Raw genomic sequence first — 19,902 nt, 5'->3', positions numbered from 1 at the left:
AATCCTAACTCACTTAATCAAACAGGATCTAGCGAACAGTCATTTTGCTCGATTATAGCAAGGCATTCGATAAAGTGCCACATCAACGCCTATTGATAAAGTTGCGATGCTACGGGGTACGGGGACATCTTCTTTACTGGATCTCGGACTTCCTAACAGACAAAACCTAGTCGGTAGTCTTCGAAGGGCAGCATTCTTCAAGTTTTCTTGTTACATCCGGCGTGCCCCAGGGGACCGTCCTAGGCCCACTCATGTTCCTTGCTTATGTCAACGATATGTCTGATTGTGTAGCCTCTTCGTCGGTGACTGTTTAAGTTCAAGAAGATTTATATAAACTGCAAGATTATGAAAATAGCAGGCTTATGCAATTAAACCAAGACAAGTTTGAGGTCATTAGAGTCACCAGGAAAAATACATTGATGCATATATATTAGAAGATCTTTCCTGGTACAAACACATAAACATTACCTGTCGTAAAGCGAATAATACGCTTAGATTTCTCAGAAAAAAATACATTTTACTGTTCACCTTAAGGTTAAGGAGACACACAGCCAAGGTTAGTACGATATATCGAACAGTTCATCAACTTATAGCTATTCCAGTTGAACCGTACTTGGTCAATGCTAATATAATTGTCTACTTAGCGGTCACAGCCTGAAAATCCTGATCCCACATTCAAGGATCCCGATAGATCCAACGTCGTTCTTTCCTATAACACCATACGACTATGGAAGTAACTTCTAGATGCAGTTGTTGCAGCCAATACAATCGAGTGCATCAAGTCTGGGCTGCAAAATATCAGTGTTTTGACTGTTGCAGTGATTATAACTGTAAATTTAAAGTTTTACTTGCACAAACTTGTCCTCAACGACACATGTATTGTTCACCAACTTGAGGCATGACGTTTATTTGGAAGAAGAAGATGATGACTAGACGTCCATCCGCCCGCACAAAATAAGGTTCGCCATAATGAGTACCATACGTATATAATTATTTCACACGTGGACAGTCATAAATTTCAACTTGGATGGTAGAGCAAAATGGTTTCAAAGGAGACAGACTGACGGACTTGTCCAAACTTCTTAGTGGAAGTGATTTATGAATCTTTGTGATATAGGATTTAAAATAGATACAGCTTGATCAATAAAATGTCGCCGAATGTATAAGGAAGATGACTCATTTAATACTTAGCATTATGGTTTAAGCCAGTAGAGTGATGTTTATCAATATATTTTTATCAGTACTACACACGAAGTTTCTAACGTTTAAAACGTTTGGTTTACGATAAAGAATATGATAATATATTTACGTATTAGAATGACTACGATTAAAATGGTAGTGAAATTCATCACCAATGTTGTGCCTATTACACAATGCATACAGTTTATTTTCTCTTCCAGCCCTGTAATGACGACCAATGTAAAGACATCTAAGTTATTTTTTAAAGATTTGCCGAGTTTTATTGACAATATCGGCAGTACAAAGCCTTTAGCTATAGATATAAACAATGACATGAAGAATGAGAAATACACAAAATGTAAAGGTGACAAAACTAAATACATTTGACAAGAGCTAAGTATACACTTAAACAAACACTATTTTATATAGGGCTACTAAGCAACTGCATTAATTCTGACAGAACGTCTTAATATAACATTGTAAATGTTTTTAGGCAATATCTTATAGTATTGTTATTTTTTGTAACATTTATATATACATAAATGTATTCAAAACCATTCCCTGATCTGGACATATGGTATTGAAGATGTAAATCATAGTGAAACGAACAACATAACATAAAGTGTAATTCAAATTCAACCACATTAGACTTACGTACTTTACATTGACGATCATGGGCTCATTATTGCAATATTATTACAACCTTCCCACTTCTATTTCAAGAAAGGGTGAACATAATCGTTATGTAGATAATGCAATTCTATAGTTATCATTCAGTCATATCTACATCAAGATACTTTTCAAATGTCAAGTGCTTCTTAAAATGGCTATCTGGTTGTAGTGGGGGGCAAACCCACGGCGGTACAGTCAAGAAAAACATAGAAACCGATTCCTTATATTCTCACCCACATGGATTCACTCTAAACTGATGGATATTTAAACCTTTATTTAAAACATTAGTAAGCACCACTTGATCATGTGAATTAACCAATCACACTACAACCTTATGTTGAATCCCGTTTGTAACGCATTTCAAAATTGTGGAATTCAAAGACAATATAGGAGCGTATATCAACATTTGTTGAAGGGTCACAGCCGCCAGTATCTTGGTTGTAACACTCCTAATGAGTTGTCACACGTTATTTCGTAATAAAAAAGTGCATATTAAAAACCATGAACGAGTCCCTCTGATTATTAAAGGGGCTGTACTCCGTATGATGAAATAGCGCAAAAAAAGAAATTTGTCGAAAACTGACATAAACTTGGTATCGATGTGTACAATGCATTGAAACTTACTACATAGTTTGCAATTTATTTAAGTTTAGCAGTTATTTCGTATTTTTCCATTAAAATAGATTACTGGGTATGTCTACCTAGTAGAATTCATTCCTTATGCGTGATTGGCTAGTCGGTGTTATCACGTGATATTACCGAGTTAGGTATATTGCTTTTTATTATGTCTCCCGGTTAGAGTAAGCCGTCGTAGCCCTGTGGATACGACGCTGGTCTGCAATTTTGGCGACACAGATTCGAACCCGGTCTCCGACACATTTTTTTACATTTTGGATCTTTTTTACAATTATGACATCAAAGCGTAACACATTCTATTAAATAATTGTCCTGACATTCGTTACAGAAAAAAACTTGTTATGGTGCCAATCTGGTGTACAGTCCCTTTAATAGTTATCATATTATATCTGTCGTGTCTCACATTCAAACCTATTGTGTTATCATTGTATATAAGTATAATTGAATTATATGTTGATCGTGTAATGAGAAATACGATTGTGTTCAAATTACTTAATAAATGTCTTGAATCTTGAAACTTTTAAGTAGTTTGTGATAATGTAGCTTGAGTTGCGAACTATAGCTAAGTGTTTAGGTAACCATAACTAATAATCATTTAATTTCAATTCAGTCTTGTAAATTCTGCTATTAAATCACTTAAAACATTCATAAGCATTAATTAATCAAAATTCAGTTTAATTTGCTGAACAAACATACATGAAGATTTCACTTCCCCTCCTCAGAATTATAATAAGGTATATTCTGCATTATCCACACTGTAAACAACCAATTTAGATATTTGTTATCTTGACAATCTATCTAATGTTCATTACGTTTATTATGAAAATTAAACATAATTAGTTCGATAGACTTTGCTCTCGAAGCCGACACCATTTCAGAAATAGTATTACCGTTTTGACTGACGATTTAGACTTCCGGTTTACTGCCTCTTTCCCATCGCTAAAATGGCGAATACGTACGTGAATCATGTTTACCATTTTAAATCGATCTGAATCTATGTTGTTAATTGTTGATATCTTTAAAATTTGTATTAATTCATTACCTTTATATGTTATAAATTATTAAGTAACCATATTTTGCGAGAAAATAACTAAATAAGGTTCTTATTCGTGTGATTTGTTGGTGTGTGTCTGATGTCAAAGAATTGACAGTAAATTACCCGAATGGACTATCTACTTTCATATATTGTATTGTCTGTTTGTTATGCTTATCACAATTCATGGTTTTCAGAGCTTACCGAATGTAGAAATAAAAGTAATGACGTTTTTTTCGAACGTTTTTTATCTACGAAGTTCTAGATATTCGAACATTTCGGACTGCCTTTTGGAGCTGGATATATATACACTGTAAGGCCTTTCGGCATACGCACAGTGGGAAAGCGATGTGAATATGTTAGTCCCGACGAAAGAGGGCTGTCCTTAAACTTGCTACTGTCTTTGCATCCACTAAAATGTCCATTCACTAAAATGTCATTTTATCAAAGACCTTCAGACATTATTTTATGTCAAAGGATATTATCCCTTTAACAATACTTAACTGACACTTGTTTTCAAAGTACTGTTTCTTCTGCAGTAAACAGCCTCCGAAGGTGCCCGAGACACTCCTGAAAAGGAGGAAACAGAATGAGGAGAGGCGATCAAAGCAAGCAAAGGCCAACCTCCTCTCTAAAAAGGTAAAAACATTGATATGTGACAATTGTAGACGTTATGTCTGTGTAAACAACATGTAACATCTTTGTCAACTGATCATATATTTATAAATATTAAATGCATTGAGAAACTTGATGGTCTCGCGGCTGAATCTTTGTTTCACTTCTGCAGTGTTCGAAATTTGCGATAGTCCGATAGCCCGAGGCTACTGAATTTCAGCTCGGGCTACCGGATCTCCGTAAAAAGTAGCCCAATCGGGCTACCGTTTTTTTTCAAATGTAATTTAATAAAACAAAAAACAACAATTAAAAGCGTAAAGCATCGTGTTTTATACGCTAATAATTTAAGAATGCGTCCTACCAGGCAACTCGAGCGACTTAGTCGCCTTGACAATGGCGAAAGAACAAAGCGAAGTCAGAATTGCCGAAATTTACGATGATCAAAAAGCTAATTGCTCTGCGGTTCAGGGCTGCAAGCCATGAGCAATATGTTTCTTTATTCAATTAATATATATATAAACACATGTCTAGAGTAATTAAAGCCCGAAGTGACAAGTGATTATCGATCTGTTTGTAACTACTAACTGTGTCTATTAGCAGCAGTCAAACTCATTGAAGTCAATAACTCCGCCCATTATGTAAATTTACGATAACTTCGGCAGTTTTCGCTAAATACGATGGCAGTGAAAAGCAGCTTAGACGCTAATTATCAATATAAAAATCGATACTTTATTTATTTTGTTTAAATATATTTTATTATTGTCCAAAATTAAATGATAGATTTACGATAACTTCGGCAGTTTTCGCTAAATACGATGGCAGTGAAAAGCAGCTTAGACGCTAATTATCAATATAAAAATCGATACTTTATTTATTTTGTTTAAATATATTTTATTATTGTCCAAAATTAAATGATAGATTTTAAGTTTTTAATGCGTAAAAGAAAATTACAAACATCGTCTTTAATGCGAGGGAAACAGGTGCCCGTTTACTTCCTGACAAAAGTATTAAAGGAGAACTGTTGGACATAGTTAAATCGTTGTCAGTGTACAGTACAGTTAGGTTCTATTATATACCTTTAAATTGCTTTGCCATTTATTTTAAATAACATTTATAGGAATATTGGCATCGATTTTTTTTCCGGAATTTGAAAGTGAAACTGAAAGTAGAAAAAAAATCATTGCACAATCGCTGGTGCATTTCGGATTTGACAAGGATGCATTGGATAAGAGAACTAATTGTACACGCATAATTCTACTAATTGTACACGCATAGCTCTTATAATCTTAAATGATATGTTCAACAGAGTCAGACAATATTTTCTCCTTTTTTTAACCTTTTTAAGGCTTTTCCATGGGGTGGGGCGCCCAATTTTTTTAGTCTGCGAGAAATTCACTTTGCTTAATAAAATATTGACGCATTGACTTGTCCAGATTGAGGAACATTTATTGAATTATTGAAACTGAATGAGCGTGTTTTCATAAATGCTTCCAAACGAGTGATACTTTTAATATGGTGTTTATGTTTGGGCTAGTGAAATTGGTTTTGGGCTAGTAAAATTTCCTATCTGGTAGCCCGAATGGGCCAGTGGATTCAAATCCGAATTTCGTTCACTGCTTCTGTGTCTGTTGATATCAGTGAAATTTAGTGAATTACTGAAAGTCTCTTAATATCAGAACTTAAATGAAGTTTTTATTGAAAACATGTCCCAACAATATCCAGAGATGAATGAAATTGATCTTTTTCATATTTTCAATAGGTGATTGGTTTTGTTTTACGTTTCAGAAAGCCCAGGACAAGAAGCGAGTGATATTCAAGCGTGCTGAGAAATACCTTAAGGAATACCGAGCCAACGCCAAGGCAGAAGTGAACCTCTCGCGCCAGGCTAGAAAGTCCGGGAACTTCTATGTGCCAGCTGAGTCCAAACTAGCCTTTGTCATGAGAATCAGAGGGTAGGTTCTAGTGTGGTTGGAAGTTCAAAAAGTTTTATATTAAAACTTCTTCAGATTATAAAACGACAAGAAATACTTCAGACTTAGCAACTTTTATTTTAAGGTCAATGCATGTCTTTGTTTTCTTGACTTTTTATGATGTTTAGACAATTTCAGAAGTATTTTTAATGGCATTATATATGGAAAAAAATCTTAGACCAATTGTAGTTCATATTTTGAGATCCTTACAATTAATGTTGCAGTTTGCTCAAGTTTAATGTGTCTCACTTGAGTATTATAATTTGTTCAAGTTAAGTAAAATTTGCTGTGTTTTAACATAATCCTAAGCCCTTGTTAAAAATAATGCATCAAAAATGAACAAATAAAGTATTGATGTTTACACTAGATTTTACATGTAAATAATAATTCTTCAGTATCAACGGTGTGCACCCCCGCCCCAGGAAGATTATGCAGCTCCTTAGACTGCGACAGATCAACAACGGGGTGTTTGTAAAGCTTAACAAGGCAACCATCATGATGCTTAGAATTGCTGAACCATTCATCACCTGGGGGTATGTCTGTGATTAACAACATCTTTTGCAATACAAACATTATACTTTGCTTGACAAATTTACGTGCAAATAATTCATTTTCATGCGTACATGTTTCTTAATATCAGAGTTTCTAACTTAACAGACCAAAAAATATATTGCCTGATTGAGAAGTACTATTTTCCTTGTATTTTTTATTCACTGTAAACATTGAAAATGTTTACTCCGTATCGAGTAGAAATATAGGGAAATCTATGGAAACAGTCAGACCTGCATGGCATTTAATTATATAGATTATCATTAACATTTTACTTCATCACTATATGATACATCTGACTTGATGATGATTCATTGATTATAATATACATTACAGGTACCCCAACTTGAAGAGCGTCCGAGAGCTCATCTACAAGCGTGGGTATGGCAAGGTGGCCGGCCGCAGAATCCCTCTCACTGACAATGCCATCATTGAGAAGGTCCTAGGTATGTGTGTGCAGATTTTGTTTATACAAATTTTAAACAGAATCTTTGTTAAGTTATATACTAGTTTTTCCTTAACATTCCAAGGGTCAGATTCTTTTAATTGACAACAATCATGCACAATTGCAAACTTTGACCTGTTGCTCTTTTGGTATTTATACGCAATCTTATCAATCCGATTCAAGGCAGTGGTAGACACTTCCTTCTTAAAAAGACTCTTGAGTCCAGCATTTTCGGATGAAGTTGATATTATTAAAAGACAAATTTTTTGTTAAGAATGAAAACAAATTAAGTTTTAATGAAGATTCTCGGGGCTATTCCATTTAAACATATACCCCAGGGGGGGGAGGCACTTTTGAACTAGACCTGCCCCCTACAGAAGCAAATTAACTGTTTGGGGGTCCTACCTCTATTTCTTGTTATAGATCCGGAATAACCGTTACCCCCTTCAGAAGCGATTTAAAATGTACAAGTATAAAAGGCAAAGAGATCTCATCAAATCTAATGATGCATTAGAAATTGATGTGAAATACAATTTAATGATTCAACTGTAACACTTCTTATATCTTTATTTTTGATAAGAATAAGATAAATTAATATTATAATTTATGCCATGAACTCTTTGTATGCTGTGCAAAATTAAATAGCATATTTATCATGTTTGAAGCAAGTTGATGTGTCTAAAATAATTGGAAAACAAACACAACATGGTTGTACGGATTTGTAATTTATTGAAAGATCTCGTAAAATTACTGTTTATAGTATAAAACAATATGTTATGCATTATGAATATTATTATTGAATAATTGTACCTGTAATAATATTAATTATTATAATAATAGAATTATAAGTACTTAAAACAATCAGTCTGAGAAACACAACCAATGAATCTAACCAATTAGCCCTGTCCAATTTACAGTAGCTGTGCAACAAAAGAGTTTCATTTATTAATCGCTGTCCAATCAACACTTATGGTCAAACCAACACTTTCAATCACTTAATAGTTGTTGAAACAACACTTGTGGTCCAATCTGTAAGTATAGCCATCTAGAAACAATAGTTGTCCAACCAACAGTTGTAGTTCAAACATCACTAGCAGTCCATTACACTTGCTGTCCATCCAACAGTCCAGCCAACAACGGTTGTCAGACCAACACTTACAGTCCAACTATCTATAGGTGTTTAACCAACACTCATGGTCCAACCCAAATAGCAGTCAAATAAACGAAAGCTGTCCATCCAACAGTAGTCTGTTGACCACCACTGGTTATCCATCACTAGCTTGCAGTCCTGGGTGTACTAGCTGCCAAACCAATTCTAATGGTGATCTTGATGGAAGTAATGTTCTCAAAACATATCAGCATATTTGAATCATATCTGTAAATAAAAGGAAGGGAAATTAATAGCAGAAGTGTTTCGTCTTATTTGATTTAAAAACCACAACAACTAGAATCAAATAAGATTAGGAACAGCATATATTTTTCAGAACAGTTTACCCCACCCACCACAACCTCCTGTCTAGGTAGTTAGTCAAGCGATTAAAATCTTATGTTATGCATATCATATCTCTATGATGTATTTTAAACTCATTGAAATGCCATATATAATGAGAATATATAATTCATAACAAACCTGGGTGGTAATTTATCCGATTTTAGCGCTGTTATTAGACTTCATTTCAACCCGAAAAGAAACCGGAAGTTCCTATGCCACAAAAGACTATGGTATATTGAGAAGTTGCTATCGAGGAATAAAACAGAAGTATTCCGCAAAGTATAAACAATTCAAGGGAGGTAACATGAATTAACTGTTCGATCGGTCTGAAGGGATTTTCACCCTTACGTCATATGCAATTTAATTCTTAAATTTCGACACCCCCCCATCAGAAGCAAATTTCACAATTTGGCAACCACCGACAGATGCAAATAAGTGAAAAAGACACCCTACCATATATGATGAAAAAAATTGCCATCGCCCCTGGGGTATATGTTTAAATGGAATAGCCCTCAACAGTATTCTTGTGTATCCCATAAACATTTATTGTTACTGTCTCCTTCATGTGAACTAGAAGGCTGCCACACTTAGAGATTTTAGTGTTAAAGAAAAACCCACTCTCAGCAACAGTTTTCAAGCGGAGAATGCTTTGGGGCTTGTTCAATTACTTTTTCAAACATAGAAAAAACATGCAAAGTAATAACATAAATGAAAAGAAAAGAAGAAAATACATAAAATATGTAAATTTCAATCCTGTATCTTCAAAAATAAAAAAATAAAATAATGCAAAATAGTTTAAAGAAAATCAAGGAAAGAGCTCCGTGACGCGTCATACGGAATATGTGCTTTTTGCATGAAAATATTCCAACAAAATGTCCATAATTCAGAACTTCAAAATTCCATGAGTTATTTTCACAATTTAAACAGTTCTGTAAATGTTGTCAAACTCTTTCTGTATGTGCTATTTTCAGTCATATAAATGCACTTTAAAAAATGACTGATGTTGCTAAATATCAATTCTAGTCCTGAATTCACAATGCTAGGTTTTCCCTTACTGGTGCAATAAATAAAAAGTTGATGACTGAAAACATGTAGCAGTTCAAGGACTTGAATTATTTCTGAAGTAAAGTGTGTATTAAGTGTCCAGTGTTTTTATGTACCGGTGGGGGGGGAGCTTTAGAGTTTCAAATGTCTTGCACTAAGCCTTAAATGTGTTGACAATATCAAAGCCAAATAGCAATGTTGGGAATAAAGCTCAATTAACAAGCAGTTTAAATACAAATATATGCCCATGATTGGTTAAAACAACTCCGTAACACATAATATTGAGTCTCATTTCACACATTAATTTACCAAAAAAAAACCTGGTTTTGTCCATTGATTTTGTAAGGTTATTGGAAAATGAGAATGGAATGATCAATCATTAAACTCCTTTAGCCAAAAACCACACTAAAATACTCATTTCTCACTCACATTCTCATATCTCATTTTAGGCAAAAAAGGCATCATCTGCATGGAAGACCTGATCCATGAGATCTGCACAGTTGGGCCCAATTTCAAGGCCGCCTCCAACTTCCTGTGGCCCTTCAAGCTGAACACACCAAACGGTGGCTGGCGCAGGAAGTACAACCACTTCAACGACGGTGGTGACTGCGGACTCCGGGAAACACAGATCAACCCGTTGTTGAGACACATGGTGTAATAATATGTTATATATGGACCTTCTGAGCTGGAAAATAAATGGAAAAAATAGACCAATTATGTGTTTTGTTTGATGTCAATACTGAGCTGTGTAAGACTGCATCCTTGTTGACAACGGCAGCAGTTTTATGCCTCTTGACTATTCAAAGAAGTGGTGGCTTTTCTACTCCTTGCGAGATGTTGATGTCTTGGTCTTGTTAAAATTGTAGGGCTAGATGGTATTTTTACTTCATCATCAGAGAAGTAAGACATGAATTCAAGGTACAAATTAAAGGATTAAAAAGTTAACTGGTAGTATGGATGCTCATGATGAAATTACCTCTTGTGTATTTTTATGGTTCAATACATGTCATGATGTGTCCTCCATAAATGTGTATGTTTTAAGAGAAGAACAACAGATAATTTACTAAGACTTTTATAATGCCCTATTCTAGTTTTGAAATCGCACAAGAATGATTTCATATTGGTAACAAATACATAAGCAAAACCATAATCACTCAGAACTGTCAAAAGCATTTCAACACTTGCTGCCAAGTTTTTTGTGTCGCCTGACTAGGCGACAAATGGTTACTTTTGTCGGCGGCGGTGTCATCCCGTTTTCACTTGGGCCTAAAAAAAAAAATTGGTTAGGGTTACATCCTTAAAAAAAATAGGAAGGGTAGGTAGGCTTTTTATTTTTTTTTATTTTTTTTTTTTATTAGGTTTTATATAAGAATATAATTTTCATCATTGGAGAATGGTGTTAAAGCTATCTTCTGTACAAGCATTTAAGGTTTAAACTTGATATTAAAAAGCAATTAAAAAAAACGAAATATTTTTTTTTTGTTTTTTTTCATTTTTTTTTCAAACTGACTATAAAAACGGTAGGGTCGGCGCCTATTCCGTAGGTAGGGTCGGGTAACCCGAACCAAATGTATTTTTTTTTAGACCTTGTCTGGGGCATATCTCGTAAACTATTAGTGATATCGGCTTGAAATATAGAGATATGTAGATAGATCTCATTGAAGGCAAGTGCAGTGCACAAGAACTGTTGCTCTTGTTTCCATATTTTCAGAGTTATTGCCCTTTGTTAATTTTTATGCTTAGTGATGTCCGGGGCATATCTAGTAGAATATAAGAGTTATCAACTTAAAACTTCATATGTAGATAGATCTCATGGAGGGCAAGTGCAGTGCACAAGAACCATAACTCTTGCTACCATATCTTTTACAGTTCATTGCCCTTTGTTGGCATCCATGTCCCGTTTTCACTTGTCTGGGCCATATCTCGTAAACTATTAGTGGTATCAACTTGAAATTTCATACGTAGGTAGATCTCATGGAGGGCAAGTGCAGTGCATAAGAACAGTTACTCTTGCTTTCTTAATTAAGAATAATTGCACTTTGTTAATTTCAGTTAATTTTTTTCCGGGGCATATCTTGAAGAATATAAGAGGTATCAACTTGAAACTTCACAGCTAGATAGATCTCATTTAGGGCAAGTGCAGTGCACAAGAACCGTAACTCTTGCATCTAAAGTTATTGCCCTTTTTTAATTTTCAAGCTTAAATTTTGTTAGGGGCATATATGGTAAACTATAAGAGGTATCAACCTGAAACTTAATAGATTGATTAATTTTCGTTGTTAGTTTTTGTCCAGAGCATATCTCGAAAATTATAAGAGTTATCAACTTAAAACTTTATAGGTAGATAGATTTCAGTATTTATTGTGCTCAGTTTTGCGTATATAACCAATTGCTTGCTCCTGGCTTAACGTTGTTACCTTCAGTTCAAATGCCACCTACACTTGAAAGTTAGATGGCAACATCATTGTCTATAGATGAATGAAATGCCAATCTAACAGCTATAATGTCAACAATAAATAAATCGGGCGACACATCCAACTCGCGGGGTTCTAGTTCTTTCTATTAACAGGCGTTCAAAATTAAGACAACATTGTATATTTAAATAGATCTATGGAATAAAGGATATCTAACAAATTTCCACAAAACACTAGCTGTTTTATACTTGACCATTTAACAGACTGGCAAAATTTCAAATTAATTCTTTTAATTTCTTTTGACTTGGTATTACCGCAAATTTCAGAGCTAGTTAAGAACGAGCATTTCAGAACCAGTTAATAACAGGAGCAACAGAAAAGGTAAAAGCTGACATAGTTAAGCTTTGGTTTCAGATTGAATCCTTTTCACAAGCGCATTAAATGCCTTGAAGTTTACAAATTAAATGATCTTGGATTAAAGCAAAATTACCAGTACAGTTCGTACGTAATTCAGTCATTCACAGCATCCGGAGGTTTGGCATTAACGGTCCATTTTTCCTTTTACGAAATAAGAAAATAATCTTAGTCTTGAGTTTATTTACTTGGAGCCAAGCACAATTACTTTAAACACAATTTTATCGAAGTTTGGCTCATCAGTTACATTTTAATTTATTCGATTAGAAATTGTTTCAGGTGCTAAAAAGTTTGACACTTTCATATCAGCAATTATTTGTAACAGAGTTGGGTTTGCTCATTTTTGGTGAAAGCAATTGAAATTACTTTTTTCACTATTTTTTTCAATACATTTTAACCGAAAAAAGATAAATGAATCACAACTTTCGCAATCATGCACTTCCAATGTCGCTGCATATTACACTGGCTTTACGGTTTTATGCAAAGGGGAATTTTCATTTCGTTTTCGCTGTCGCAAGTCTAATTACGCCACAACAAGCTCCAAAGAATGCATGCATTTTATTGTACCTTAAGAAAACATGAAATTTGGAATAGATGTAATGTTTAGACACGACATCCACTATCGTGTTAGGGTTTTATCACATATAGTTTTCAATTTCCAATTATGGTAGGTATAATTGAAAAATCTTGGTGGATCGCCCCATGTGGGTCCGCTATTAAAGTATGAAAATGAAGTTTCGGGTTGAGATTGTATATAATAATCGGAACACCTCGGCCATTATCCAACTTATTTGACAAATCTATCACAAAGCTTGCCGGAGATGGCCGAGTTGTTAAGATTATGTTCATGATGGCGGATTCGTGATCTAGTAGTAAAATACTTGTTTTAAGTTGACTTTAAAATGAGGGGTCCCCACACAATCAAAATCACGACTAAATGTCTTCAGGAAGGGACTTTAAACGAGGATATCTTGTGTCATGATGTTCTATGATCCAATACGGATCTATAGTTTATAGTTCCGTGTACCCACCCCACGATAACCAGGTCTAGTTGAAACTTTCTGTAAGTGACCCCCCCCCCCCCAAAAAAAAAACAAAAAAAACAAAAAAAAAAACAACAACAACTAATAATAAAAAAAGAATTGTCATGTGTCATCATACTGAGCACTCATATACAAGTATGTTTTAACAAATTAAAGACCAAGGAGTGAATAATTTAAAAAAAGTTAAAAACATTATAACTCATGGTCTGTACGTTTCTGAAGATGGTCCGTAATCACCGGGGATGAGCAAAAAAGTCACGTGACCACAAATTCAAACGCCAGTAGTATTTTGGCTCGATTGATCGTCAATCAAGGTAAGTTTCTTATCGATATTTTTGTTATACGCGAGAGTTCGTTCAAATGACAGCGCAAAAAAGAATGCATTGTTTTGTCTTTCGATCGGTGTATTGGTCACCATTCATGTCTGCATAGTTTCCGAGAACACTTCGATACAAATTGTGTCCATGAATGCAAACGCACGTAGATAGTGTTAAAATGTCACATATTAAGATAAATCGCCACATTTTTTCAATTGTTTTGACTTTCAGTTGTTCAATAATGGCTTTTATTTGTTTTATGAATATTATGTGCGATGCAATTTGTACAAACAAATGCATTTTCTGAAGTATTTCAAATTTGGCAAACGCACGTTGGCATGTTCATAAGGCATACGTACGTAGTCTACCTAAAATGACAAACACACGTAGACATCTTATATGATAATAATAATGAGTTATCGTATATGTCGAAAGCTTTCTATATCCATAACTATTGCTGTAAGATTTTTGAATTTATATTTAATTATTATTATGATCATAATGCTTACGGTCATATGCATAAGGGAAAGTGAAACGCTCCTATGTCGTTTTACCTAGCTAGATAAGCCATCTTTTAAGATTTTAATAAGCGCTTGTTTGCACGAGTCTGATTCAGTGATGTCATGTGTTTGCCACGTTTGTGGGAATGCGTTGAAAACGACATGGGGGCTGAAATTGGATGAGCGCCGCCATGACGATGTAAAAGCATTTACATGCTGTTAGAAACAGTTAATACACCACGGAGAGCTTGACGCGTCATATGTTAGTGTATTCTAGTATTTTAAAATGCTTATATTATTCTTGTTTTATTCTATATTATTATATTATTCTATAATTAAGCAATTATCTACCAGTCACAAGCTCAGGCGTTTTTATTAAAGGTTACCAAAATATTGCAATTACAAGTATTTTAATTGCATATTTTTAAAGGCATACATGTTTTTATACAGGTGCACCACACATGGATCCAATAAGCAGTTTCTGTGCCCGAAATGCATGCAGGAGGTCACCACACATACGTATCTGAACAGGCATTGGCGAGGAGATGATGGGACGACACGTTATACGTGCGACATGTGTGGGATTTCAATGGAGGAGAAATAGACCTGAAGGCTCATATGGACGGCCATACTGGCGAGAAATCATACCTGTGCGCTGAATGTGGGAAATGTTATCGGCATAGAAGTAGATTGTGCAAGCAAAAGTTATTAAACACACCAAATAAAACATCAACTTTTAGATAATAAGTATCTTTCATGGCCAAGAGTGCAAGGTTTATCCCAACCCGAACATGGAGTGTATTGCGGAAGCGGGGTTTACCGTGTTTCCGCAAAACACCCTGCGAGAGGGGTAGGATGAACCTATCTTACACAAGCGGCGATGATCCTGGAAAAACCTGGAAGTCTTTTATGCGTAGTGAATATAATGCGCGTATAGATTTGTAATAATTCGTGGTTGTTATGGATATGCGTGCAGTGATTCAGATTATGTTTATGTTATGATCAAATATTTATAGTTCTAAAAAGAGAACAGCGTTATTTCTTGATGGGAGCGCGAAAACTTTTTATTGCTCCATTTGAAGCGAGAAATAATCAATTTTGATTTTTAAAATTGCCACGAGGCAATGTTTCCATGATGCTACAGACGACAGTCGTCTACAGGGGAGGTAATTGTGTGATGACGATTGAAAAAAATGAATTACTTACGGGTACTTGTTTTATCTTGGCTCTTGCCAAATTTTTAGGTCAACTTATCTGATGTGGAAGAAAGTAGAATCTCAGGCAGATCATAACAAAAGTATTGTTTATTAATTAATCGTTATGTTATTTGATTACTTATCTTTGATTTTATCTGATTATCTGTGATCGCTTTTATTGTCAATCATATTATTCAATGTATAAAACTAATCTAAGATATACAGTTATAGAATAAATGAAGAACATTTCCATTATAATGTCTTTATTTCTGTAAAACAGCACTTATACATACAGTTCAAAGAGTATTTTCAGTGATATAAACATTGTTCCGGGTAGAGCATACATTGTCATTGTATCATCGCAATATCATTTTATGGTTATCATTATCACAATATCTGTCATTAACAATTATCATGACAGTATTATCATTTCAACATGAAGAATGGTTAAATAAAAGGTTCATTAAAGATGTTTAAATTATGTTCAAATGAAACGTTTATCCCCGTGCGATCTGTTAAAAGCATCTTAGAATCGTTTCGTCTGGCCCGCTCCCAGCATACACCAATGGTTCCCTTCTGTAATGTATACCACCGGTATGACCGTTTGTTCCGAGAACTCATATTTCCCGCAACACTCCCGCATAATATCGTGTCAATGTTTGTTACGTATCATAAATTTATATAACTTTCATTATGATGGATATTTAATAATAAAGCGGATAAATATCTTCAATATCTTGAACACATTTTCAGTTTTTAAAGGCTAACGAAATATTCGTTTGCTCCATATTATAAGATGCCTACGTGTGTTTGTCATTTTAGGTAGACTACGTACGTTCGCCAAATTTGAAATACTTAAGAAAATGCATTTTTGTACATATTGCATCGCACAAAGTATTCATAAAGCAATTAATAACAATTGTTGAACAACTGAAAAACAAACATTTGAATAAAATGTGGCGATTTATCAAAATATGTGACATTAAAACACTACTTACGTGCGTTTGCATTCATGGACACAATTTGTATCGAAGTGTTCTCGGAAACTATGCAGACATGAAAGGTGACCAATACACCGATCGAAAGACAAAACAATGCATTCTTTTTTGCGCTATGTCATTTGAACGAACTCTCGCGTATAACAAAAATATCGATAAGAAACTTACCTTGATTGACGATCAATCGAGACAAAATACTACTGGCGTTTGCATTTGTGGTCACGTGACTTTTTTTGCTCATCCCCGGTGGTAATGTCCCTAAATCTGGTCCGTAGTGTCCCTGAATCCGGTCCGTAATGTCTGGTCCGTAATGTCCGTGACCCGTGTCACATAAGGCGTCAATTTCCTGTGTATTCGTGTATTGGCTCAGGGCCATTTAGGGTCCATTTCCATAATAAAACCTCCACAAATGCACAGCAGGATACTCAGATCGGAGATCTGATAATAGAGAACAAGGCAAGTAGAGAAATATCAATTCACAGAGGTTACGTTCTGTACACATTTTTTTTTATTATTATTTTTATTGGGGGGGGGGGGGGGTCACTTATAGAAGTCTTAAACTTGGCCTTTAAACGTACTTACATGCACTTCAATTAAGGATAAGCTGTGCCGTCAAAAGAGAAGTAAATCAACTAAAATGGCAATATTTCTAAAACGCAATGGTAATACAAATATGTACAAATAGGTAATTTTATCACAATATCTTTATCTATATCCTGCATGGAACTGGTTTATTATAAGATTATTTGTATTAACATGGTTACATTTGTTATTTATTTTAAGCAAATACACAGAGACGCATTTGAACTTTTTTTCAAAATAAAAGAATTCAGACATTTCATATCTTGGAGATGTTTTCGTTGACCAGTACTGAATGCGGCCAATGTCAAGATCGTTGAAATTGTTGGAAGTATAGTTGATACTCAAAAACTTTACTAAGAATAAATGGATAGCCGGGGCGGATCCAGGGTTTGACGTATGAGGGGTCGTAACCTTTTGACGTGCGTTCCACTCTCAAAACCGACATTTATTTGGTTTGAATTGTTGGCAGAGGAATTGGGTATTCCCGCAACAAAATTTTATTCCTAAATGGTACAGTTTTTTTTGCGTATTTTATCACCTTTTCCCCTATATTTAAATAAACAGTAAATGTGTATGATTCTATCGGGCGCGCACCGGGTTCAAGCTAGGTCATTGATAATATAAGTTGAAAAGTGTTTTCTTTTCAATAACTTAAGTTCAGGAAAAGATGGTGGTGATAGAACAGAGGCTTCAGACTCGTGTTAAAACGTACCCTGGGATTGGATTTAGGGGTCAGCGTACCCTGGGATTGGATTTAGGGGTCAGCGTACCCTGGGATTGGATTTAGGGGTCAGCGTACCCTGGGATTGGATTTAGGGGTCAGCGGGGAGATATTTCAAGGAAGCAATTACTTCAAACACGCTATGAAACTTGGAATAATGCTTGTGTGAAGTGAACCTTTGGGTTGTGTTTTGTGGGGCGAGGTCAAGGTCACCATTTCTTTTACTGTAAGTAGAATATTGGTGACTTATCAATAATTTAAGTCAGGAATGACGTATAGTGAACAAGTGTATATAATTTATATACATAATTTTAACAAGCACGCCAGAAGTAGGTAAGAGTATTTCTATATAGAAAATCAGTTTTTTTTCAAAAGCATGAGTTATGAATGATGTATGGTGCTTAAATTAAGAAGTTATGTGAAAATTGGGATTGCTGTTTTCACGAAAAATCAATGGCGGCAGCAATGTTAACAACGGCCGTAGGGCGCTTATGATCAAATGTGGGGTAAAAAACGACGATGGAATGTGATGTTTGCTGCAACAGTAGTTCAAAAAGACGGCAACGGGGAGTAAATTAATACCGGCAACACGAAAGGAATAGTTTACAGAGACGGCAGTTAAAATGACAAGGGAAGCAGAAATTACGCCGACGGGAAATGGAAATTGGAAACAACGTCGACGAGGGGGTAGTTACGACGATGGTTGTGGAATCAACGGCGTTGGGAGTTCTAGAGACGGCGGTTGAAGTCAACGGAGTTGGGAGTTCTAGAGACGGCGATTGAAGTCAACGGCGATGGAAAGGAAATAAACAATGGGAGTGGTAGCAACTGCAGCAGGGATGTTAACAATGGCGACGAAAGAAGTAATATCGGAGCCAAGAATGAATCCAACGGCGACTGATGGGGGTAACAACTGCGATGGGAGGAATGACAACGGCGAAGGCAAGGGTAACAGTAGCAACAGAAATGGTACCAAAGCGATTAATTGGGTAACAAATGCCGTGTGGGGAATAACAACGGCGGCTGGGATGTAAACCACGGCAACTACATGGGTAACAGTGGAGGACGGTGGGGAAACAGCTTCAATGGCTAGGTTATCCTGGAATTAATGAGTATTTTTAAGCCTGCTTCTGACGATTTGGATAATACTCTTTATTAAACTTAGTTTCCAGGAGCTTCCGGTTGTATTCACCACCCTAGCTGGTTCCTCTACCAGGGTTGTGCCTTGGAACAACTAGAGATCCTAGTGGCTCGCTAGCCCGAGCAAAAACTTTAGGTTTTTCAATTTAGCCCTTGTAAGTACAAGATCGAGCCCGGCCATCTTTGATGCTGAATTTTAATATTATGTACGACGTGGTATTCGACGCTAAGCAGCCTCATGCGTTGGTTAACATATTAGCAATGCGAAATCCGGAAAGAAGTTTCAGGGGAATACTGTATTTAAGTTAAACCTGATTTTACCTGTTTATCCCTATGGTGAGGTGATCTTTGGTTTTTTTTTGACCTGCCAAGGTGACTTTTATCCTATGAGTTATTGAAAGATAATGTTGTGATTTGGGGCCATCCATTGACCCCGTTTAACATATGTCGTTATCTAGAAACTATATGTATGTTTGTATTTCTTTATACTTTACGGTCAAGGATAACCCGTGAAAGTACAAGCACTTATTTCCGACAGGGTCCGGGTGCTAAACCCTAGCTCTTTTTCGAAGAGCCCCTTGGTGTTTTTACCTGCTCGGTGTAAAGCACCGATAGACGGGATACAACTTTCCTGGGTTAAACCAGTACTGAGTACACCACTTTTCCAAGCACTACCCTAGCGCCAGGCAAGGGAGCTACTTGTACCACGTTTTAACGTCTTTTGGTATGACGCGGCCAGGGATCGAACCCACGACCTCCAGCTCCGTAGGCGGACGCTTAACCACTAGGCCTCGGAGACGGTTTTTAAAAAAAACAAACACCAAAATGCACCATTTTAGACTTAACCCCCACTATTGTCTTATATTTAAAACTTAACATATATCGGTTCTGGGGATGGAGGTGCATGTCCCACTCTAGCGCCTAATTCTGGGCCCGCCCCCT

At 35.7% G+C, this 19,902-nt stretch overlaps 1 protein-coding gene across 1 annotated transcript; it reads left to right on the top strand.

The window, feature by feature from the left end:
* The first annotated feature begins 3,378 nt into the window (after positions 1-3,378).
* Positions 3,379-10,349, top strand: LOC128204276 (60S ribosomal protein L7-like). The gene is made up of 6 exons (XM_052905686.1): positions 3,379-3,442; positions 4,060-4,159; positions 5,921-6,087; positions 6,501-6,638; positions 6,991-7,100; positions 10,085-10,349. The coding sequence occupies exons 1-6, from the start codon at positions 3,432-3,434 to the stop codon at positions 10,291-10,293; spliced, it is 735 nt and encodes a 244-aa protein (XP_052761646.1). The 5' UTR covers positions 3,379-3,431; the 3' UTR covers positions 10,294-10,349.
* Positions 10,350-19,902: the final 9,553 nt, after the last annotated feature.

Source organism: Mya arenaria, chromosome 10 (genome assembly GCF_026914265.1).
Source record: "Mya arenaria isolate MELC-2E11 chromosome 10, ASM2691426v1".
In the NCBI taxonomy this organism is placed as follows: Eukaryota; Metazoa; Mollusca; class Bivalvia; order Myida; family Myidae; genus Mya; species Mya arenaria.
The sequence above is the reverse complement of the archived record's forward strand: the minus strand, read 5'-3'. Positions and strand labels throughout refer to the sequence as shown.

Coding starts and splice junctions, on each gene's coding strand:
- LOC128204276 (XM_052905686.1), top strand. Junction 6,088..6,500: donor TTTGTCATGAGAATCAGAGG/GTAGGTTCTAGT, acceptor ATAATTCTTCAG/TATCAACGGTGTGCACCCCC. Junction 7,101..10,084: donor CATCATTGAGAAGGTCCTAG/GTATGTGTGTGC, acceptor ATCTCATTTTAG/GCAAAAAAGGCATCATCTGC.